The 25,184-nt window shown below is 38.9% G+C and overlaps 1 protein-coding gene across 2 annotated transcripts; it reads right to left on the reverse strand.

Moving 5' to 3' along the window:
* Nucleotides 1–328: 328 nt before the first annotated feature.
* btbd10b (BTB (POZ) domain containing 10b) lies at nt 329–7,690 on the reverse strand. Of its 2 annotated transcripts, none has more exons than XM_058630262.1 (9): nt 7,579–7,690; nt 7,027–7,174; nt 5,550–5,743; nt 4,879–5,194; nt 4,607–4,709; nt 3,766–3,886; nt 2,364–2,561; nt 2,129–2,239; nt 329–1,351 (listed from the first exon to the last, which is right to left on the reverse strand). In XM_058630262.1, exons 2-9 carry the CDS (start codon nt 7,125–7,127, stop codon nt 1,020–1,022), a joined length of 1,476 nt encoding a protein of 491 aa, XP_058486245.1. In that variant the 5' UTR covers nt 7,128–7,174; nt 7,579–7,690; the 3' UTR covers nt 329–1,019. The 2 variants fall into 2 exon arrangements, with proteins under 2 accessions (XP_058486245.1, XP_058486246.1); XM_058630263.1 differs by having other exon boundaries at nt 7,023–7,174.
* Between the last annotated feature and the right edge of the window lie 17,494 nt (nt 7,691–25,184).

The following is a 25,184-nucleotide window of genomic DNA, read 5'->3' on the forward strand; positions in this document are numbered from 1 at the left end:
GTCCTGGCTCATTACAGAGAACTTGTCATTGTCTTTGTTTACATCGATCGATCGATTGAAGAACTGTGTTTACGCTGATGAGCGAGTGAACGTGTGATCTGCTCTGATGGAAATGACAGCGCTGCAGTTCCATCAAACCTGAGGACACGTCGTCTATTTTACATCAACTTCCTGCTTCCTGTGAGAGACGAGATCAAAACTAACGGCTACAAAAGTACTAAATAAACTCTCAGACCAAAGAGGTGTAGATTACATAATTAAAATAATTGTCTCTACAAACACGGTGAATGGATCGATGATTAATCAACCACACAAACCAAAAAAAACGTGGTTTTGATGTCTTTATTTCGTGATTTTATTTTTTAAACAACAATGTCAAGCTTTGCACAAAAAGATTGTGACCACAGTCGCCCGTGCTCTGCTTTACGTCTTCACTGTGGGAGGGGCATAACATCACATATCATCGGAAACCAGTCAGCGACCACACACTCCCCGGACGTGTGACGGGAGTTCAGCCATGATGACTGTAAAAGGTGGTGAGAAGTGATTTTTCTTCATGACCAGGACGTTATTATATTAGCGAGTCTCGGGTTCTTAACCCAGAAAGCACATGTTGTCGTTAGGCCACCGAGACAGTCGACACTAACAGTGAAATAAAACCTACAAGTGACACAGAGTGCTCAGCCAAACTCATCAAATTAAGGTACAATAACGTTGTAAATAATATGTTATTAATAAGTGTTTACAATTTTTTTTTCTTCCCCCAAACAGAAAAATAAATTCCTTTGGTCGAGTAAAAAACAAAACGAAAATATAAGTGAACTTTTCCTTTCAGCAGTCTTGTATCCCTCACCTTTCTTCTTCCATAGTCGTCCAGGTTCTTGAGGCTCTAAGGCCGCAAAGGAGGTGTCAAGGCAATATGGTTATGGTGCCCCTGGCGCTCCACACTGCAGCATGCTGGGAGTAGGACTAGAAGAGGAGGAGAGGAGCAGAGGCATTGAAAGAGGACCGGCGAGTCCTCAGACAGCAGGTGAAGGTGCATCAGGATCAGGCTCGTTGTTGTAGTTGTTGCTGTAGTGATTCCCACTCGGTGGGTGATTGGGTAGGATGTCCAGTTCATCCACTTGAGGCCCGGGGTGCATCACCACCAGCTGGTCCTGGGGGATGTCTGCCGCTGCTGCAGCCAGGTTGGTGATGGACTTGGACTTAACGCACTGGAAGTCCACGTGGCGGCTTTTACCCTCCTCCTTCTCCCAGGACATGCGGATGAAAGGCCTCTGGACGTAGTTGTAAATGACCTCTGGGCGACCGCCTGGTCTTTTCTTCACCTTCTCCTTGTATGTGGGGTAACCTGGCAAAGGCAGTTATTTTTCAGATACAACACTCATACATTATTTGTGATATTATACGGGCTTTACCTTTACAAGTATATTCACAAAATACATATTAAACAAATCATCTACAACCCACTAGCACCCAGTAACACTAGCACTTCCATGTGAGGGATGCCAGCAGAGATCAGAGAGCAGCTCGCTGCTGCAGGGTTAGCTCAGGCTCTCTCTCCCTCCCTCTTTGTTGGTGGATATTTAACGTACTTAACGTCATTATGTGATTATTCTCTGCTGCTGCTCTAAAGCAGACACACTTTCACTCTCAATCTCCTATTGCTGACACGTGAAAATTAACCCAATAGGTAGTAGATCACCATGACGCTGCAATGTTTTCAAACGGGATTGCAGTAACTGCATTAGACACTAAAGGTTACTGTTGTACGATGTGAACGTCTCATTGCCGTAACCCCTAGACCGTTTGTGATATCTAGGAAATTCAAAAAACCATGGACTGGCGATCTGTCCAGACTGCGACCCCGCCTCTCGCCCTATGTCAGCTGACATTGCCACAGCACCCCCGTGAGACCCTCATGTGGAGGATTAAACGGTAGAAGACGGATGCATGGATAGATAAAGGAAAGCAGAGGTCATTTACGCGGTAGTCGGTTGAATAACTTTTTTGACAATTCTACAGCCATAAAATCAAAATAAACCCAGGCGGTCTGAATATCATGATGCTCATAAGAGGGTTAAAGATGGGAGACAGTGTTATTCATTCTTTGTGAAGCTCCACTTACCTTCAATGCCCAGTCTTATTTTCTTTAATCCTCTCTCCTTTAAAACTGACTTGGCAACATCTCGGTTTTCAATATACTTAAAAAATCTGTACAGTTTTGTGCTGTAGATGACTGCAAAGAAACAAAGAAGCAAAAACATGCGTTTGTTATACATTTGCCACACACACACACACACACACACACACACACACACACACACACACACTGTGTCTAGAATCTGTACTCGCGTTCTCACTTTGTGAATACTCTTCTCCCATCTGTGGTGGATATTCTTCATCCCAGTCTACGACATCATCGTCAGTGAGGACAACAATGTGACACTCCCTCTCTCCGCTCTGAGCGCTGGCCACCATCAAAGGCAAAACCATTTCCTCCAAGTAAAACTCAAACTGTCGCCGAGCTCCATCGTTAGACAGCTCATGCATCAGGGCACCTGAGGAAGGAGATGAAGAACATGGTTTATGACAACTGTCCGCCATGCATCACATTACAACCTCAGTCTTGGAAAGATAAATGGGTCATTATAACAACTAGTGCCTTTTTCACATTAAAATGATCAGGTATAAGAAAAAGACGCTGAGAACTGCTCCAAGGTGTAAAAAGCAAGTTACTCTAAAAACATTCAAGGCTAACAGCTACGCTAGTGGCCGTTTAGCTGTTCTGACGAACATCAATGAAGCTGCAGCTGATGAAAACCACTGTAGACTGCAGTCATTTGACAAAAGGAGTGAATGCCAACTGGGGCTGAACAATTCATCGAAACAACGCAGCCTAGATTAATTTCTGTCTTGATCTATACACGTCTTATTCTACAGATTAAAAGAGGATCAGATCTGCACAGATACCACACAGTAATCATTTTAAATGTGGTTTTTCAAATGAAAACAAGAATAATGATGTAAGGATTATTGAATTATTGAATTGAATCACAATCGCAATTAGATATTTATTCAAATTTGTGCAGCCCTAATGTCAATTAAACACATTCACACTTGTAACAAAACAAAACCATTTGAACCCAGGATTTAACAAGTAACCTGTGGAAATGTGCAGGTTTCTGGAGTGTCAAGTCAAGATCATCGGCTCATTTAATGATGCTGTAAATCCAAACTAGTTAGAAGTTTGTCTCCATTTAAAAAAATCACATGATGAGTGACGGTGGCTCAGTGGTAGAGCAAGTCATCTTTCAACTTGAATGTTGTGGGTTTGCCGCTAGACTACATGAGATGTGTGTGTGAATGGGTGAATGACAAAACTGTTGCGTAAAGCAGCTTTTAAGAACATTTACATACTAAAGTACATATCAAAACATTGCAGCTGTTCCAGTTAGAGAGACGTCTTCCACAAACACCAAAACAATGTAGAAAACCAGTGGAAACTGAGATAACTAGTCTCGTTTACTGGCAAAGATTAAAGTAAGGCTGCAACCAAAAATTATTTATTTAAAAAAAATTAAAAATGTAAAAAATAATTAAAACAAGTTCTCTGATTTCACATTTCCTTACAATTTATGGACCAAACGTATCAAGTAATTGATGAAAATTATTGACAGATTAATTAATTATGAATATAATAGTTGCAGGCTACAATAACAGATGCATCCCTGACTGAAAGTGTAACCCAAAGGAAATACTCACTGAGGTCTCTGCATTTAATGGTGCTGTAGTCAAAGGAAATGCATAGATAGTCACACGCTTCCCGTAATTCAGGGATGGAGATCCCATCTGGACAACGGATTAACCCAGATTTGTAGTAATCCTGCCAATTAGAGGGAAAACAAAATGTCAAACAAACAATTTCATACCATTAACTAACAATATAAGAGATACAACATCTTAACCTTAACAGAGGGTCAAAGCTTTCATATAAATTCATAAATACAAGCACTGTGTAGTCTGTGTGCTGTTAGCTCAACATATTATCTAAAATAATCTAAAGGTTCAAGTTTTATCATAGGAGAATTTGATAAAGCTGAATTATTATTATTCCAGGTCCAGAAAAAACATCAAATGCCTGTTTTTTTTTAGTTCACAAACAAAGCTTTCTCTATTTTTAACCTCCACCAAGGACTTAGTGTTTTTATATAATCCTTATTTTTAGACAGATTACAAATAAAGTAAGTAGTGAACCTTTACAACATAAATCGAGGAGGGCTGGGCTACGAACTGTAATAAGCCATGACTTTGGTGCAGATCTAAAATGGCAGATCAAATTATTTCTTTATCATTTCCATCACCATGGCAAGAGAATTGTGTAATAAAAACAGATAAAATGATGACGTTTGGTGCAGATCATCTGACTACCAAAGTCTGTCTAGTAATATTCAAAAAAAGCTCTCAAGTAGTCAAAAAACATACATATAATATCACGAAAGATCTCTCTTTCATTTAATTTGTGATGATTTTTTTTGCTGAATAGTAAAATGAGCTTTAAATGATTAATCTACAACAACAGACGTTAATAAGGAGACAGTCTTACCAGAATTGCTCGGAAAACTGTTGAACTGATGCCCTCGGCAACTTCATACTCCCCCTTTTCGTTGGGCCGTGTGAAATTGTGTTCTCTTCCAGAACCAAACATTCTAAAATAAAGAAGTGTGTCGGTTATTTTCTGGAAATCCCTTATTTCTATACGACTTATCGTATGTATTACTATGCACATGTGTTAATTTAAACATTATTAGAGGTTAAATAGTAAAATATTTGAGACAAAATAAAGGCAAAAACAAAATGATAATCAGTGTACTGTACCTGCCCAACATGGTATTGGGTTGTGCAGTGAAGATGGCAGGATCTACTACAAAGCGTGTATTGTCAACAATCAGGGTGACTCTTTCTGAGGTCCGTAAAGTTCGATTCCCGATAGAGGCACTGGCTCCTCCCTCTTTCGGATTCTCGTAAACAAAAACCATTTCCCCGACTGCCAAACTTTTGAAGGCTCCTTCAGTGCTGGACAGGCTGCTGTTGCGACTGCTCACCACTCCACTGCTGCTGGAGCCGCTGGGTGAGACCCTCTGAGGCCGTGGGCTATTTGGTCGTGATGATGAGCCACCATCTCGTTCTCGTTCTGCACACAGAGCAATGACAATGTTCTCTTTTTTAAATTCCCATCAGAAAATAACTGCTGGCATATTGTGCAACGTTATTTGAATGTTCCTTTATTTAAAAGAAACACTGGTTCCTCTTTTTGAAAAGTAAAACCAAGAGTAAAATCCACAGAACTATATCACAACTTGACTTGGTCCTAATACAAACAGGTGGACTGGTGCCGACTTTATCCACAGCCAAAAACAGCAGAGATGTAAACCATCTCTGGGTCGTGACTTGATAAATGCCGTCAGCTGTTCTAGACTGTGGCTGCCAAGAGCTGCAGACCTCTACCATGACATCCATACAAGCCTTTTCATCCCATGCATGCTTACCACTGTTATGTTGGCGAGTGGGTGAGGTGACGTTGCGTATGCAGGGGGTGAGCTGGCCTTCTCTCTCATGTGAGGAGTCCCTGGAGCGATCACTGGAGCGGCGGCGGTCACGTGAACGGTCAAGGCCCCCACTGGCACCATACAGACTCATCTTCCTCTGTCCTGCCTCCACGCGAGATACACGGGCCTGACTGCTGCTCGTCAAAACAAAAGCATTGTCATCATTGCTCTCTCTCTTCAAAGACATTTGTCAAATTGTTATAACACACAGGCACTGAGACACAAATCTCAAATCACCATCTATTCTACGATGCAATTTTGGATGTGTAACACTTGTCTACATATAATACATACAATTCTACAGATTCACCAACAGGCCCAAAATGACCAGGAAACTAAATAAAAATTGAATGAAGGTACAATAGGTTATTTTTCTTAAAAAAAGTCTCAAAACCACTCAGATTTTGATGTTGTCCCACTGTGCCCTCGGGTATGACCTGTTTAAAAATCATAGTGCAGGAATCTCTCAGGTTGTGTACTGGATTAAGTGACAGGACCGCTTCCCCTCCGGCTTGATTCGAGCAGCCAGTCACAGATGTGTTTTCGATGATAGGGCCAAAGGAGGTGACACTTTAGAGCTGTAATTGCAATATACTGATACCATTTCATAGTGTTGGTGTCTAAATATGCAAATTAAATTAGGAGGCAGGAAAGGCCTTTCATACATAATGAGCTCTTGGCATGTGCCCTCTTGCAGGTAGTTGTTTGAGTGCTTTGTCATTTCTGTGTCTCTCTTAAACTTCTGATTGGCAGGAACTTCAACCAATCCAAATCAAAAAAACACAGCAGTGATTTGTCTCCACACTGTTGTTTTATGACAAACAGATTCACCTAATGAATTTTTGAAATTCCAACATTATGATGCTTATTATCAGCTTCTGAAGCTTCTCTTCTTGGTCGTATTCCGCATCTCAGTGTCACACACTCAAGGGGCAAGGTCTTGAAACCATGAATATATGGGGCCTTAGTTTTCAAATTACAATCATTTTCAACCACCGCATTTATAAAAGGCTGATCAGATGTGGGTGGCACACCCACATTTCATTAACCACAAGTGAGACTCGGCGTACAATGATCTTTACGCCTGAATCTGCACCGGTTTCTACACAAGTTTGATAAATGGATGGGTGGATTTCACAAGCAAACTCAGAGCCATATATGACAGTCACCATACTGCAATAAAGACATGCGACATACCCTATTGTTTAATGACATGCAGCAGTATTATCATATTATGAGATTTTGTTAATATCACATTCCCCTTGCAATAGAATAGCAATAAACAATACAGACACATATAGTATCTAAATGGTCTCTAAAATGTCATATCATGACAAAGATTTCAAGTAAAAATCCATGGCTGACACCATTGCTGCTTGACAATGTAGTCGGACAGGTTTTCAGCTGGCTCACCTACCTCGAATGCTTGCAGAATTTGCGAGGTCGGCTCGTGGTTTTACGATCCCAGTTTTCGGTGTCACTGGAGTTGCTGTCATATGAGTGCAGACGTGTTGCCATCACCCGGACAGGGGGGAGTCCGCTCTGGATGCTTCACCGTTCATAATCTGGCGAATGGCAAAAATCAACAAGTCAACTTCATCCGTTTGATCAGCCCCTGGCGAACCACGAGCTGGCTGCTCACAAAATAGTGACTAAATTCACGCGTTCGTACCGTCCACTTGAGACCAGTGCTTCGTGACTGCTGTTAAAAGGCCAAACGAGTGCCTAACATCTCAGAACAAAGTCTGGACGATGTTGTGCTGTCACTCTGAGTCAGCCTACGATCACGTTAGCTTTGTTAGCTATTAGCTAGCTAGCTATCATTAGCCGACACTGCTACTGGGACGTTAAAACGCATTTAACGCAATATTTCGAGACTAATACATTACATGTAACACGGCACCAACACTGCTGACATAGATACGCTAATGCAATGCTTATTTGTGGCAACATATTGAGAAATATCTACCCAACTGTCTCCCGTTTCCGCTGAGGTGTAATCCCAGTCGCTTAGCAGCGGCTAACCAGCTATCTCCTTTCAAAACACCTCACAGATGCTACGTGCTACGTGTCCAACGTCAACGGCCCGACGTGATGACGCACACGAATATTTCAATTATAAACTGCTGCCGCAGAGTCAAGTGACATTTTACATGTTTAATGTTATCTACTCAAAACACTTTCTTACAAAAATGTACAAATGATGTTTGTGAATTTGGTTTATTGTACTGCCACAGCAATAGTCGTACACGTATTCTATGAATGTACTGCAATTACATGAAATGCACTTTTCTGTGGGGTTAAAAACTATTTTTCACATTTTGTATAGAAAGTTTCTTATTAAAATATAATTGGAAAGAAAAAACAATATCCACCAGTTTGAAAATGAAATGAGACTTTATTTTAAAACATTGATGGGATTTACAAATTCCAAAGCCAGGGGTGTTTAAAATGCACATATAGCCTTTTTTTTTGTCTGTTTTGTCATTATTTGTTCTTTCGTGAAAGTCGAATAAAGCATAAACAAGAGAAAGCTGCTGCTAAACATTTTAATCAACATAAAATGTGGCTGAAAAGTGAAGTGAAAGCCAAAATATTTACAATGTGACAATTCCTAGTTCTTCCTAGTAAAGGGATATTTATCTACATGGGTTGAATGTGTTAAAAAAAAGTGTCCACATACATATTGGGAATATCCACATATAACATAACAGTCACAAGAAGACAAAATATACACAGAAGAAATTGATTGAGATGATAGAAAATCACACGGGTATAAAAACGATTTACTTCAAATTCTAGCTCAAGCTGGAACAGTGTTTTTTTCAGATAACACAAAAATGGGAAGTGAATGTACACAGTGTTAAGAGATGCACGACAGTGAGTTAGATTAGTGATTTCACACAGATCAAGAAGAGCACATTTAGTGACATTTGTGTTAGAAATCAGGAGCAGAAGAAACGGTGACGTGACTTATAATCATGCCAAATTAAACTTGAAGACAAACAAAGGATTTCCCGTATGCAGTTACACAACAAGTGAAAATAAAAACACACATAAGACTTGCTGTTCAGTTGGTCCCTATGCTCATTTCAACATACAGTAAACAGCATACTGCATTTAATCTGACACCAGAACGAGAGGTAATAATTCAATTTAAATAAAAGTGTATGTTTGCTTCCATATCAAGGCCTGAGATATTGACTTTAATAACTTTAATCCTACTTACTGTAGCAAAACAATGTAAACAAAACAAAATCAATAATTTAATTACTTTAAACTAAATCTTTAAAATAAAAATATTAGACATATATTTTTAATCCAAACATTCAACATAAAAGCAAGAACGACATGGAATAAAAATAAATAAATAAATAAAATAAATAGCAGTAAGAAAAAATGCTCCTCCAGGTCTGAAAAGGGCTTCTGTTTTGGTAAAATGCAAGACAGAAAATAAGATGAGGGTGATTCAGCGCTTCCAAATGTTTGATCCAAGAACATCATTTGGAAAAATACTCTTCAGATTCCCAGTATGTCCGTGTTGTGGTTTGGCACTGGCGACCGTGATGTCCTTCAACTTCTCCTGGAGCCAGTCCTGTCTTTCTCCAACTTGCTTATGTTCCCGCACATTGTGCATAAGCTGTACCTCACTAATGGTTCTCTTCCTGAAAAAAAATAACATCATCTTTATTCCCTTATTTATTATATAATTATAATGTTCACTTCCTCAACTGTAAAGAACCAAACTGAAATGGATTTTTACCTCAGTGGTTTAGCCACGACATGTAAACTGGCGAGGGAGATTATCAGAACCAAGCTTCTCAATGACAACATGTTTAGTCACTGAAACAAATGTGGTTAAAAATACACGTGATTACTTTATTTCAATCATATACAAAATGTAAATTCAAATGCTGCTCACTGCCATGCCTCGCTTACCAGATTTTCTTGTCCTTCTATCCAGGAAAAAGTGTGGCAGGCTTTGTTGAGATATTGTGTCAGTGAGGTTAAACTCCAACTTGTTGATCAGTCTTTTGGTGTGCAGAGGCTTCTCCCTTTTATATGTGGCGTTGCCCTCCCCTGGTCATCAATAAGCCATTTTCACTGTCAATGTTGTCACTTTTCAATGCATCGATGGGAAGAGGCATCTGCATGACCTCACCTCCACCACCGCTCACTACTAACTCATCTTTCAACACCTCTGCAAAGTGCCTTGTTCGGCACACTGTTTCTGATCTTGTTCCATTTTCACCCTTCATGCTCAATAATAAATGTTTTTGCGAGGCCTGCGCGTGCCTCGTGAAACTGCTGTAGAACAAATTTTTACCTTATTGGCGAGAATATCTCTGATTGCCTGTGCCTCATGCATTTGGACTGCAGTGAAAACATATACTCTCTAAAAAGGCAATGACTGTCACACTTAATTTATTAGCGATGCAACTTTTCTTTTTTTTTTACGGTTTACCTCATGCAAGAATCTAAAGGTCACAGAGACGTGCAGGAGGATCAGTCCTGAGGGAACGAAGCACAAAGACCAATTTAGTACAGATTATTAGTGACTTTCAATGAGGGAGGAGCCACTACTTTTTAATGGAGGGTGTTCATAGATCAGGAGGCTGCACCTGAGGTTTGTAAACTTACCTCCCACCACAGAACCGGCCATTTACTGTGTGTAACCATCACACAAATGACATTTATGTCAATTTAAGACTTCAAGCGCAAGAACTATATTTAAAAAAACTTCATTGAATGTATTTCTTTACACTAAAACAAAGTGTTTGCACATGTGATCCCACAGTGTGTCACTTTGTAGATTTATTAAGAACGGGTTAAACAAACTACTTGTGTAGCTTTGCAGTTATGTGACGCATGGGTTGTGCGTAACCTTGTCACCGTGTCACAAGGTGCATTAGGTAACCATGAGAGACATTTTCTAAATGTGGCAAAGGTATGGCTATGCAATGACTGGAGGAGTGCCTCCGAGGGACCTACTGTATATCCTTCTGTCATTAAGGTTCCCAGCATAATATGATACATATATTATGTGCAATGGTGTCCAGCAATGATGCATCATTTCTGCAGAATTGAATTAGTTTTCCATTTTTTAATCAGCGCAGTGTCATATTGAAAAGTGATGAGTTACTGCAGTTATGGTCTAAGTTTCTGTCCGTGTTGCAGGGTTATTATAACAGGTCAGCGTGTGTGGCTCAGGTTAACGAACCTGCAGGAGAAACAGAAGGATAGAGAACAGTGTTAGCCTATCGCTGATGCTGTCCCATGTCTTTCTCAGCCCTCCCCTCTGTGCGTGTGAAAAACACTCAGCGCCGCCCTCGGCTGCAACTGAGCTGGGTTTTCTGGTGGCGAGCGCATGTAGTATACAACCAAATTGCTCTCATTACCTCATGCAGACAGAATGTGAACCATCTCAGCGATGGCATGCTGCGGGTGTGAGGACCTGACAGGGATTGATGGCAAGAATTGCACACAAATCATTAACTTGGGTCACCCCCATGTCCCAAAGAAAGTAATGCACATAAAAATGACTCAACTCTTTGAACTATATATAAGTACATGGCTGTAAATATAGACAGTGGGGCTCTCAAAGAGTTTGTATTTTCTGATTTCTATTTATTTAGTTTTGTCATACCACTAATGATGATAATAAGAATTAGAACAAAAAACACCAATACTACTAACAATAATATTGATCCAACCAAGATAAGTTAAACTTATCTTCAGATTTGTTTTCTAAATGTTTACAGTCACAGTAAGTGGTGGATTCATTTCTGCGGCCTCTGTGTTGCAGATCTAAAAGTGTGGAGGACACCACCTCCAAGCAATGCTTTCCCCGAAATCTATTAATGGACTTAGTTTTGTCATGAAATGAGGTCACCTTGCTTGTTGAACCTATCATGTAGCGAAACAGAGTATATTTAGCCCGGCGACATCATCCCGTGTGTGTTTCAAAGCAAACAAACACATAGGATACATCTCTGAATCGCACTTTATTGCTTGTAAATGGGCTAAACTGCAGTGCGGCAGTGAGTCGTGCAGATGTCTGTGGATCCGTGTTGTCTTGTCGCTCGAGCAGCAGCTTCTTCGCCGCACTGAACGTTTTCTTCCAGCGTGAAACAGTTTGCGTTTGCAGTCGTGTCAGTGTGAGAAGCCACACACACTCACATCAATCCATCACACACTTTTGCAATGTCCGCCTGACTACCAGGCACAGGTGGTGCTGGTGTCATGTTAGTGCACACAGAGTCCAGACTACAAAGAGAGAGTCCGCCACAACTTATAACCTTTGCTTTCTTTAAGCGTCAAACTCATCCCTAAGAAAACTGTTCATTTCTGTTATGCACACACGACATGGACATGATTCCTAACAATCTAGTGTCTAAGAATGTCTATATATTACATAATAATGTGAAAATAAAATGGGATTAGTAGAGACACATGTGAATTTATAGCATCTTAACAGGAAAATAAGCTTTTGCACAAAGGATTCATATCTTGTGCACACATGAGAGTAACTTTTGTGCAAAAGATTTAAAAACAAATTATGCATGTGCAAGCTTGAAAAAGGTTCTGGAGGGTTAGATCTTAAGTAGAGCGGGGGTCTCAAATGATCTGGGGGCCACTGAGCATCTACTGCAGTCTGGTCAGTTAGAGTTATGTCATGAATTCTATCATGAATTTCCAAATAAAAGTGTTCGTTTTGTTTATGGAATGATATATCGTTCACATTAAAAGTACTTCTGATGCTAAAACAATCTCCAAACAGATCAGAAATAATAAAAACATCGATATTATAACTGGATATTAAATGGCGGGCCATATGAAATCAACTGGGGGGCCAGGGTAAGATTTGAGATTCTCCAGTCATTGATGCAGGGTTATTTTAATTTGTTTGATTATTGGTTTGGCGGAAGACTCTGGAAAACAGAGCCAGAGCATCAGCCAAGCAACAACCCCGCTCAATTGTTCCACTTCGCCTCCACTTAACCTCCACACCAACGTGGCTAACAGGGTGGGTTAGGTCACCAGCTGAGCAGCTACACTATTTATTTACATAAGGTCAAGTTAATTAAATTAACAGCCTGGCTAAACAACAAGGGATGAAGCACTTGAGTCGGAGGCTTTTCTCTCTCAACGCACACACAAGTGCTCATGTCTCACATTATTATAAGTTCTGTCTGTGTGTTGATATTCTATTTAAAGGAATAGTTCAGGTTTTTGGGATGCTGACACATTATTAATACTGACGAGCGCTGCAGTTTCCATCACACAGCCTGGAACCTGCTGATAACATGGCTGCTGACACGGACAGGAGGAAAAACTGATTTTAGCCACTTAAAAAAACAAAACTCAATGTAAACACATGTCTGCAGAAGTCTATGATATAAATGATTAAATATTCCTCTCAGGACAACTTTTCATGGCTCCAAGATTAAGGATTAGGGAGTTGTTCCACTGTAGAACTGCAACTAACGCTTATTTTCATAATCGATTAATCTGTCGATTATTTTCTCAATTAATTGAGTAATTGTTTGGTCCATAAAATGTCAGAAAATCTTGATCAGTGTTTGTCAAACCTCGAAATGATGAGGTTCTCAAATGTCTTGTTTTGTCCACAAACCAAACTGATCCACTTTCCTTTTCCACTGATGATTTATTTGTTATAAGGAGCAAAGAAACGAAGAAAATGCTCACATTTAAAAACAACAACCGGAAATCTTGTTTTAATCATGAAAAAAGCTTCAAACCGATGAATCGATTACCAAAATAGTTGACGATTCATTTAGTATCAATTAATAATGGATTAATGGAGTAATTGCTTCAGCTCTAATCCACTCTTACCTGACACAAACCTGCCAAATAAGTAGGGCTGAAACAATTACTCCGTTAACCGATCATTAATCAATTACTAAATGAATCGTCAACTATTTGGAAAACCGATTTGAAGCTTTTTTCATGATAAAAACAAGATTTTTGGTTGTTTTTTTAATGAACATTTTCTTTGTTGCTTTGGACAAAAACAAGACATTTGATAACTTCATTATATCCAGGTTTGACAAACACTGATGAACATTATTTTAACGTTTTCTGCTCAGTCATGAAAATAATCGTTAGTTGCAGCAAAATAAACAAGGCAGCAGTAAACCACAATCTCCTGTGTTCCCACAGCCTAAAATCACAGCTGTTCTCCATGGACTTTAGTCTGAGAGAGTTTCCTCCAGAAAAGTCTGATAATGTTGACTTGAGCTTTTGTTTGGTTAGTTTTACTTTCTGTTCCTCGTGGCCACCGTGTTATCAGTGAGAGCATGTGTCCGTGTCCCGGGCTGCTTCATGGAAATGGTGACGCTCAGCAGCACATTCACAGAAGTCACTGTTGATAATGTTGATACAGCCACACTTAAATAAAAAAAACCTGAACTAACCCTTTAATCTGTCAAAGCTGATAAAAACAGAGTAATCTTTTTTTATTATTAACAGTATGTATGAGTATGTGTGTGTGTGTGTGTATTTGTTATCTCTTCATGACCTTTTCCCTGACCTTCTCAGTCGTCCTCATTGTGACCAAAACCTTACGGTTTAGGTTAGGGATTGTTTAGGCTGTCCAAATGTGTGTGTGTGTGTGTAATTTGCAGTCAGGGTGCATTGTGGGCAAAGCAGGTGACAGATTTTGACGAGTGAAACCGTGTGTGGAATAAACAAAGAGGCTGTATGTGGTGCTCTTTGTTTTTTTCTCATCAATCCTGCATTGATTCCGCAGCATGAAAACGTCCCCAAACACATACAACCAGAGTCATAAATAAATACAGTCACTAGTTGTGAGAGACTCTGGCCTCCAGAACGCCCTGAACCCAACTTAATGGAATCACTCTGATGTTACATGAAGAGACAGAAAAGACCGAGTCAGCACAAGTCCAGAGTTTGACACAACGTTCTCTAACAAGCAACCAGTGTAGGTTGATATTAGGTATTTTATCTGTGTTTCTGTTTCCTGTAAATCAATCAATTACATTGTTTTTTTTTAAACCATTATCATTTGAAGTGCCGCAGATTTTAGCAAAACATTGATTCCCTTTGAGCTCGTTCCAACCTCTGAATGAATAATGTCCCCACTGCATTAAATAATACATTTCACATTCATGCTTTATGGCCACAGCATTCTATTAAATGGGAATATTTCAGATATGGAGTCTGGCCTGTTGTGTTCGTCTGAAAGAAGATAACACATTCTCTTTTTATGTGTTTTCTTCTCAGCTGGACGTTCACACAGGTGTGCTTTACACCTGCAGGCGCCTCAAACACCTGCTGTCGTGCAGAGTCAGAGGGGAGAACTTGTTAATAATGGCTGGTGTTGTGGCACTGTACAGCTAAATGAAACTGAATCTATAGTATATACAATATCTGTCAAAGGGTAGAGAGAACCACTGTTACTTGGATAATTCAAATGAAATTAAATCCAAATCTGTCAAACTGCTGAGACAATATTTGCATAACATGTTCCCTGTTTAGTTTTTAGAGATATAGAGTCTTAAACAGTACAGCGTAGTTTAGTGTCATATTTTCACACAACTGCACATTATAATTTTAGCTTTTCCACAAGAGGTCGCTCTCATCCAACTGTTCAGTTACACACACACACACATGCACTGAAATATAAGGAAATTAAAAATGCTGTGTTGAAAACACTTAGAGCATCAATTGGTTTGATGCTGATGTTTTAGTTTACACGTCAGTGTCAAACATAAGTGTGATAAAGCAGCAGTGATACATACTGAAGGATCTTTGGACTTAAAATTACAGTACAATATAAATAATGTTATCTGCAGCCACTAAATTCATGTATAAGAAGGATGTGTCTTCAGTGTTATCGCATATTTATAATAGACAACACCAGAAACTGAACTGCTAGATGTGGTAAAAACAAAAAAAATAATAATAAATTGAGGTTATTTTGACATACATTATGCAACATAATTCATATAAAGTACAAATTCTATTTTTCTGCATCTGATCTGTCAGAATGTAAATATTCAACATTTCTTTAGTCTGGCAAACAGACAAAAACACATTTTCTGAACTGGGCTTGTGCTGTTTCTGCAGCTCTGCAGACTTTCATCACAATCCTGTTTTTTTATTCACAAATTTTCTCTTTATCAAATAATTGCAGGGTCTCTTAAATTGGATGTCAGACTCTTTTTTTTGATTACTTTGCAATTCATTGTATTTAGTGAATGAAACAGAGGTAAAATCGGCCATGACTGACTCGTATTTATCCAATAAACTTTGTTTTCCTGTGAAAGAAAAACTCACTATATATATATATATATATATATATATATATATATATATATATATGGTCAGGTATTAAATAAAACATTTTTTACAAAAGCATTCTCTGGGATAAAGATAGTGCAACACACAATTCTCCTCGGTTTACACTTGGGTACCGTGTCATTTTACAGTATATGAATGCAAAATGAAAACAATAACAAGGTTTCTGAGCAAATGGAGGCAGTCTGACAGCTGCCACTTTTCCAGAAAGCTGATTGACTTTTCATTTTTTCTCTTTGGATCGGTGCCACCGGGATGTTACCACGATAATAATAATGTATACAGACTCAAACTGAACCACTGCTTTGCAAGCTAAAACGCACAAACTCATTTTCTCCTGCTGCATAAGGAGGAATCTAAAGAAAAACCCTGAAGAGGCTGCAATCAACTAAAGAGTGAGGCTCTGCTTTATACATTTTGATCTAGTCAAATGCATTCCCGTTTGACCTTTCTCTAAAAAGACAATCTGTAGAACAAACCACAGGCACAGATATTAATCCGATCACAGAATATCAACAGCCTAGAAGACGACAGAGAGTGAAAAACAAACAGGTCGTGCATGTGAGGTAAACTGATGTAAAACCATTAACCTCCTGCCAAGATTGTTCCTGATTCATCTTTTATTCTGCTCAACCTTTAATAACATTTACTCTAAGCTATAAGCACTGTATCCTGGGACTGTAAATCAAGGCTACTAATTTTATTTAAATTACACGGCCAGTCACAGGCTACAATGAATAATCATAACTGCTGCTGTTTTTGTCATTTCATTAATCATACATAATTGTGTTGAAGTTCAGTAATGCTTTGCACAATATATATTAAGTGCCTGTTCTGCCCACTTTTATTTTAATTATAAAGTAACAACAAGGTCACTACATTAGTTTTTGATCCAGTATGTTTCCTATAAAGAACGGCAAGGCCTTATTTATCGCTATAATTAAAATCTCCTTCCTTTATTCCCCCGCTGTATTACTTCTTGATTCATCAAATTGACAACAATTTTGAATTTTAAACAGGAAACAATAAAAAGTGTTTGCCCATGTCTGACATCTAATCAATCATTTATCCCAACCTACTGCCTTAATAGTGGACACTGTGCCTTGAATGACTTCAATATAAAAACATAAATATGTCTTATTGTTGCTCTAAGTCTCAAAATAAGCTTCATACTGGGTTATAAAGATAATAAAGAGGTTAGCGAACTGCTGGTTAGCCTAGCTTAGCAGAGAGACTTGGAGGAAAAAAAGGGAAAGCAGGCTATCATGCTAACCTGCCTAGTCTAACCTATTTATAAAAACATAAATATGTCTTATTGTTGCTCTAAGTCTCAAAATAAGCTTCATACTGGGTTATAAAGATAATAAAGAGGTTAGCGAACTGCTGGTTAGCCTAGCTTAGCAGAGAGACTTGGAGGAAAAAAAGGGAAAGCAGGCTATCATGCTAACCTGCCTAGTCTAACCTATTTATAAAAACATAAATATGTCTTATTGTTGCTCTAAGTCTCAAAATAAGCTTCATAATCACTTATAAAGATAATAAAGAGGTTAGCGAACTGCTGGTTAGCCTAGCTTAGCAGAGAGACTTGGAGGAAAAAAAGGGAAAGCAGGCTATCATGCTAACCTGCCTAGTCTAACCTATTTATAGAAACATAAATATGTCTTATTGTTGCTCTAAGTCTCAAAATAAGCTTCATAATGACTTATAAAGATAATAAAGAGGTTAGCGAACTGCTGGTTAGCCTAGCTTAGCAGAGAGACTTGGAGGAAAAAAAGGGAAAGCAGGCTATCATGCTAACCTGCCTAGTCTCTAACGTATTTAAACTAATTGTTCCATTCCATTAGCAGCAGACTTGGTGTCTATATATCACAACGTAAATAATATTTACCTAAATAATATTATGTCTTTCTATTGCAGGCTTCTAAAATAAGTGTTGGTGTCCTTTAGCTTAACTTAGCTTAGCACGAAGACTTGAAAGAGAGGAACAATAGCTTAGCTTTAGCTAAAAATAACAAAATCTGCGATCAGCTTGTTATATTTGTTTATCAAAATAAAAGTAGGTTTGCAATGAACATTCTTGTACCCGTCCATATATTGAGTCTCTGGACTGTAGCTTCTCATTTTAAGACATTATATTGGTAATTATAATCTAACTCTGGGCCCGAAAACCAAAAGTGCACACATAAGTGAGTTTATGTCCTCCTGTTATCGACCTAAAGGATTATTGTTTTTAAAGTTAGATAATATGCTGGCACCATTACGTACACAAACACAAAGACACATTTCCATCTCTCAGCCTTTCATGAAGTGCAGCTGCTGTTAAGCTTGCATCAACACAATACAAAACAACAAAAGCAGATTTGTGAGGCCTAATCTGAAATAAAAAACCCTCTCACTGCTGTTCTGCATCTGATTTTCTCTCACATTTATTTTCCATGATTGGTGCAACGCTCACAGTCCAAATGGAATTTGTGGACATAGTTCATCCAGGCGGTAATTAGTTGTGATCTGCGTGTATGTTAGAATATGATTCAGTGCAGATACACCATGTGGTCCTTATTCATCATGGGAAGATGTTTCTTTAATAAATTCCATTATCGTTGACTATTTCAGCAAAGACACGACATGTGTTTACTCTGTGGAGCTGAACAAAGCTGCGAGCAGATGCAGCCGCTGACGCTTCATCATTTGAAGTCCTGATCTTTTGATCATTTGAACATTAATGAATTTGAATTTGAACACATTTGCAACTCTCACTTCATACACAGATGAAACAAACACGCGTCCCTCGTGGAGCACACCTCACTGACAAATATGCGTCTCGTTCCTTCAAAAGAAAAACTTTTCCATCTTTGCAGAGTCTCGGGTTCGAAGTTGCCAAATGAAAACCTGTCACATTTTTTGGAGTGGAAATGGAAATACCGTCTTCCAAGCCAATTAATATTTTACGCAAGTAGAGGTTGCTTTAATAAAACAGTGTGCAGGCCAGTCAAAGATATGTTGGACCAAAAGTGTCTTGGGAGAGCTTCTGTTACTACAGTGAAGGAATAGTATCAGCCTGTGAATACTAAAAGGCTGAGGGAGAGATTCATCTTTTGTGTCTGTACGATGGGCCATTATTTCCTGGACGGTTATAATATATGGCTCCAAACTTTCTGCTGCCACTTTATCCAGCTGTCATGTAACGAAACGAGCAAACACTACACCATATACAAAAGGGAGCTTCAGGCGAGAGTCACCTGGGAGGAGAACAAAGACGTACACGCGGGGACGAAGTCAAAGGAACTTAAATGGTCTCATGAACGGCTCCTCATTATAAAGTCTTATTTCTGTGTACGGTCATTTTACATTGATGATAATTGTGGGTCTGTCAATCATATTTTAGTAAAGAGTCTAAGGCTTTGAAATGATCACAGTGAATCTAATGAACTGTATTCATTTTACAGGCTGACTGCCGTGTGTACTTTTAGTTTCTTTTTCTTTTTCATTTATGGTGGTGTGATTTAAGATGTTGTGAAGTGCTACTCGTGTTTTAGTTTAGTGTATTTTTTTCTTTTTGGGGGAAAAAGCAGGATCTATTTGTGTGTCACCAGCTTGCTGACTCATGTTTGTTTGTGCTGTGACTATAATGAACATCTGGAAATAGGAAAAAAAAAACAAGGACATGATTCAGCCCATTTGGGGTTTGTACTGTAAATATGGTGCTGCAGGCGTCAGGATCATGAGAGGAGAGCGTGTAGTGCCGGCTCTGTACAGACTGAAGAGCGGGTCAGGAAGGTCAAAGGTGGGAGGTCAGGATGCAGGAAAGAGATAAGAGGCTGATTCAGGATCAGGGAGAGGGTTGTTAGGCAGCAGCAGATGGAAAAAAATAGCAGTGAGTTGATGATCTCACGGAGGGAATAATGAAAATGGCTGTTATGTGGCTACTATGGCTTAAACCAATCTCCAGTCCCATCATTCATACCGTTGCTTTATTACCAGCGGGACACGGTCTTCACATCAGCCTCCTGTTTTAAAGCCTACTAAGGAAACTCTGACATCTGACAAAATCTCCCACTTGGCAAAAAAAGAAACACAAACTAAGCATCACTGACAGTTAAAATACAGTAATATACTGTTTCACATAATTAAAAAGAATTTTACTGTGTTAGAAAATGAAAAGTAATACTAAGGTTTGCTGCTTCCTGTTGACTATTATGGCACTTTTCCAATTTAAAGTTCTACCATTACTCGGCTAGTTTTCCATTACTTCATAGTACCTCCTCAATGTGGGCGGGGCCATAGCCCAGCTGCAGGAAACTGCCGTGACATCATTTAATATATACGACACAAACACACAAACTAGTGAGTTGTAAAGCAGTTGTTTTCGGTGTAACTGAAACATTAGAATCATTTGATTGAGAACATTTGTTCACAGAATCGTTCAGTAACTTCCTGCATGACTGAACGGAAATACCACTGAACGTGGTCGTGATTGGGCTCAAAGTGTCAGCAGTGCTGTTGCTAAATACACACATTTTAGAAATGTGGATATTAATGCATGCATTTTTAAGGCTTTTTAACTGATCTACAGGTGGAAAATAATAGTTTTCAATAGTCCATAGAACATTATCATCTATTTTCCTCTGAATTGGATGTGCTATTGAAGAACACATAAGGGTCATTTAGGATAATACACTCATGGATAGTATATTCAGTGTCTGTCAATCAACCGTCCTAAATGTTACACGCTGGACCTTTAACTTAAACTTTGGCTCAGTTCTATTCAGCAGTCTCGGGCTGTGCTCCGAGTTCAGCCTTTTGAGGCCGTGTCTGAATGCTAAGTGAGAGTTATTATACCTCATAGATCGGACACAGAGAAGCCCACAGTGCACAGGGAAGGTGTTTTTGATTTACAGCCACCTTTCAGCCTGTAGACGGATGATGAAGTGGACAAAAGGGCTGAAATTGACTGAAAACAACAACAAGAATAATCACTTTAATAATAAAGAAAAGCAAAGAGATCACTGCGTACACAACTATGAGCTCACAATGTCCACTTGAAGGCAGCATAATTAAGAGAACTGAACTGATTTGATCTGCATTAACCTTCTTAAGCCTTTGAGCTATAAACGAACGTTAATTCTTCTTTGTAATTATTTCTATAGCGTGAGAGCAAAGGTTATTTTTCTTATCTTTTGCCATAATTGTGGTGACATCACTGGTGGCACTGGTGGTGTAGTGGCAAACCTGCGAATGACATCATATTATGTCTCTTAAAATTGTCTGTGGCCCTTGATATTGTGTGTTTTCAGTGAAGTAAATAGTTATGTGTGATATAATTTATATACAGCATTTAGAAAACTAAGAGGGAAGAGAGAGAGAGGTCACTTTAGGATACACAAAAACAGGACATCAGACAATGAAAGAGGCTGCAGCAACATTCTCATTTGTGTTTAAATGGTGGATGATGCAGCTGCTGCTTTGGCCAAAGCAGAGTCTAGACGAGATGAGATGCATGAGTGGATAACCTTCTCAAGGTCTGCATAGGAAAGACAGGAACCCGTTTAAGTAGCACATCATTTCCTGCTGCCATCACTGGAGATAATTTGGGAGAACGGATTATTTCGTGTTTCTGAGGAAAAAGAAAAGGAATTAGACTCAAAGATCAATCGTACATTTTTAATCCATAAACATGTGAAGCAGCCTAATTATTTGACACACATTATTTGAAACGTTAAGATTAGAGACTCATTTAACTCATTTAATTCTTATTTGTGAACTCGTCTGCACACGACAAGAAGAAAACAAGAACATAAATATACTGTCATGTGGTAATATTCTCAGTATTCATGCTTTTGCAGGTTTGTTTCAGGTTTAATATAAAAACTGACAAAATGCATACACAGAACGCAGAGTTGTGTTGAATGGATGAACACAGGATCATCGTTCAGGTGCCCGGCGTTTGTTATTTGGCATGAAAAAGAAAGAGAGAAAGCAAAGATATTGCTTTTCTTCTAATAATCAGTGGATCGTGAACTCCCCACTTGTCTTGTCGTGTGAGTTGATGAAAAACAGATATTATGACGGTGCTTGGACGTAACCTTGGCCGGTGGAATCATGGTTCTGCTGCTCAGACAAAGCACGATGGGATGGATTTTGTGTCCTATTATGCACAGAATCACGCTGCTTTCAGTCTTTATGCTCACACATAAGCACACAAACAAGTCATTCAGCGTATGAATGCATGCACTCAGCGACATGTTGAACTATTTCTCTAAACTTCAGCGTGTTATGAAACCAATGACACATAAAGTAACTGCTGGTGTCGCCTGTTTGCATTATTGATCTGGTCTATGTCTATACACAGGAAATGTTCATTAGGACATGTTATTGTTATTGTGCTATAGACACAGAATACATCTGTATTATGGGATGTACTTGGACACAGGGCACCACGGTGTCCTACAGACATCATATACATAATATATGTACGACAGCGGGGGATTTAAAGGATGACAAGTGCGTCCTTGTGGTTTTCGCTAAATTAATTTTAGAAGGTCATCCAAGTTTGGAGCTGAGGTAAAACAAGAGCTTACTCCAGGTTTGTGGACTGAATCAACCTTTATTTTCAAGCATCGTCTTTGAGGACGGAAACATCAGCCAAAGACTCTCATGAGGATATTTGGATTATAGTTTTTTATAGTTTTGCTTAAAACTTTTTCCACTATAATGCAATAATGCATTTAAATGTTAATGTAAAATATCCATCCATCCATTTAAAGCATATTTGTTGATAATTATACCTTTATTTTGTTGTACAGTCATTATCAGGTCACAGAGCACAGCATTAAATACTGCTTATTAATGCTAAATACAGTGGGATTATTTTTCTACAATCTATAATTTGAGAGATTTAGACCGTAGTATTTTCAGTATATCGTATTCTGATCCTAATTTGACTGACTATTATTTCTTATGTTGGACCTATAGGACTCATAGGATACATAATAAAAGTCCTGCTTATTGTCTCCATGGTTACCTAAGAGCTGTGTTTATAATTATCTGAAGTGTGGAAGGGTTTAACTTCTCCTCTGTACTCTACGCTGCATTGAAAAGGAACAATTTTTTCCTATTGGAGTGAAAATAGACAGCTTATCCAGCACTTTCCACCTCTGACTGTGCAGGTCAGTGCAGCTGCAAGGTTTTTAGTTTTTTATGAGGGAAGCTGGAAATTGAGATTGATAAAAAAAAAAAAAGGTCATTTGCAGTTTATGCTTGAGATACTCGTGGAAAAAGGAAAAAGGAGAAGACAGGCAGTGCTGTACTGCTCTAACAAGTAGTGATTTCCAACCTGCAGACTTGAACAGGTGACAGAGATGATGAGTGCTGAGGCTGAAATAAATTGCAGTGCTGTCAACTAGAATAAACCGCCGAGCTTCCACCGGCAAAGTGTCCTCAACAGATGGAGCACTGCAGACGCTTCTCTGTGCACGAGGATATAAACGTCTCTCCTGAAATCCCATGGAAATTACGTCTGATGCGAAGCTATTTTCACTTCTATGCGTCAGAGAACATGTATATTTTCCTGCAGGTAAAACACTCAGGGCTTGATTTATTGCTAAATATAAATCCCAGTGGTTGAGCTACAGGCAAAATACTGCATGTGTGTGTGTGTGTGTGTGTGTGTGTGTGCTGCCACTGAAAGCCTCTGCAGTAAAGTTTGATGGTGTTTTGTTTTGTTGGAGAGCGCATGAATAAAACTTGTTTGTCTCAAACTGTTTTGATAGATTATGGTAAGCGCTGCAGGAGAGAAAACAGGGGGAAAATATAGAATAAAGTTTTACCTTGGAGAGAATATGAGTTTTGCCAGACTCACTGTATCTCTTTTACGGATCGGAACAATTTAAAGTTTCAAGGCCACGGAGCTGCTCACAGAATCTTTATGTTGCCGTGCAAAGGGAAGACATTCAGCACTCAGAGGACGCCGTTATTCTTTCATTTGCATACACAAACATCCAGATATGCACATTAGCAAAAGCAGGAGATTGAAGCAAACAGATAAGATTGGAATCTAAATATTTAGTTATTGATAAAAAAAAAAAGGAAACTAGTATTCAGGTGAGAAGCCCTATGTTGTGTTTACATTTAAGATAAGATAAGATCATCTTTTATTAGTCCTGCAGAGGGGACATTTACATTGTCACAGCAGCAAAGATAAAGATAATAAATAATAAACGTGCATGCAATATAGAAAGATAATAAACAATACGACTATAAAGAGTGAAAATAGAATGTATATTAAAGACAGTTTCCAGAATATATACAGTATGGGCTTGATACATACAATAATAATAATACAAATTCCAGGAACGTCTGTCTGTAAAAGAAGCTTCCGCCGCTCTGCTGTAGCCACTCCCCCTCTCACTCACACAGCACTGTGAGAGAGACAAGGCGCCGTGTCTGCAGGTTCAGAGGAAGCTCTAGCTCTGCATCGCGCTGTTGTGCAACCAATTTTCCATATTTACTGTATATTGTCTGCCATGATGTCAGTATCAGTATTTGCTTGTCACTGTGTGATAGTAACAATGAGCACTCAAACACACCAAACCAACAATGACTAAGAACACACACACAACAGATCTAATTCTAATTCCACTCCACCAATTCATTTGGAAAATAGAAGTATTTTTAAATCCCATAGAGTGGTCCATGATCCACTCTTTGAAAACCACACAATTACAGCTGCAGAGAAAACTCAGGAGAGGTCAAAGGTCATCGTGAAGTAGTTTCTGTATCCTTTGTTACTGCTCGTATGATCCTTTTATCCTGAAACATGAAACCACGCAACCACGTTTCCTCCCGACACACACGTCGGCGGTGAAATAAATTGTTTTAAGCCTGACTTAACACTTTCTTTTTTATCTTTAAAGAGCGTAAGTGAATCATTTGCTTCGGCGGGAACTCTGGCTTTAGAGATTAGGCTCCCGACGGCTACAGAGGAAACTTTGGGGAGATTACATGCACGGAGAAAGCTGCAGGTTTCCAAACACAACTGTTATCGCTGAACACCTTTGTTCTCGGATCATTTACGACCACGACCGTCAACAAAGACGCGACTGACACTTTTGTAACTCACTGCAAAAGAAACAAAGACATCGAGTTGATGTATGTGTATAATATATAGACGCACGTCATTTTAATTTAAAGCCTGATTAAAATGATAATGGGATAATAACTGACCGTTCTCAC

Source organism: Solea solea, chromosome 5 (assembly GCF_958295425.1).
Source record: "Solea solea chromosome 5, fSolSol10.1, whole genome shotgun sequence".
Taxonomy (NCBI): domain Eukaryota; kingdom Metazoa; phylum Chordata; class Actinopteri; order Pleuronectiformes; family Soleidae; genus Solea; species Solea solea.

Excerpts from the sequence above, each read along its gene's own strand:
- btbd10b (XM_058630262.1), bottom strand. The coding sequence starts at position 7,127 with ATGGCAACACGTCTGCACTCATATGACAGCAACTCCAGTGACACCGAA. Across the intron at positions 4,710-4,878 it reads CCCAATACCATGTTGGGCAG|AATGTTTGGTTCTGGAAGAG; the intron begins GTACAGTACACT and ends TCTTTATTTTAG. Across the intron at positions 3,887-4,606 it reads CAGTTTTCCGAGCAATTCTG|GATTACTACAAATCTGGGTT; the intron begins GTAAGACTGTCT and ends TCTAATTGGCAG.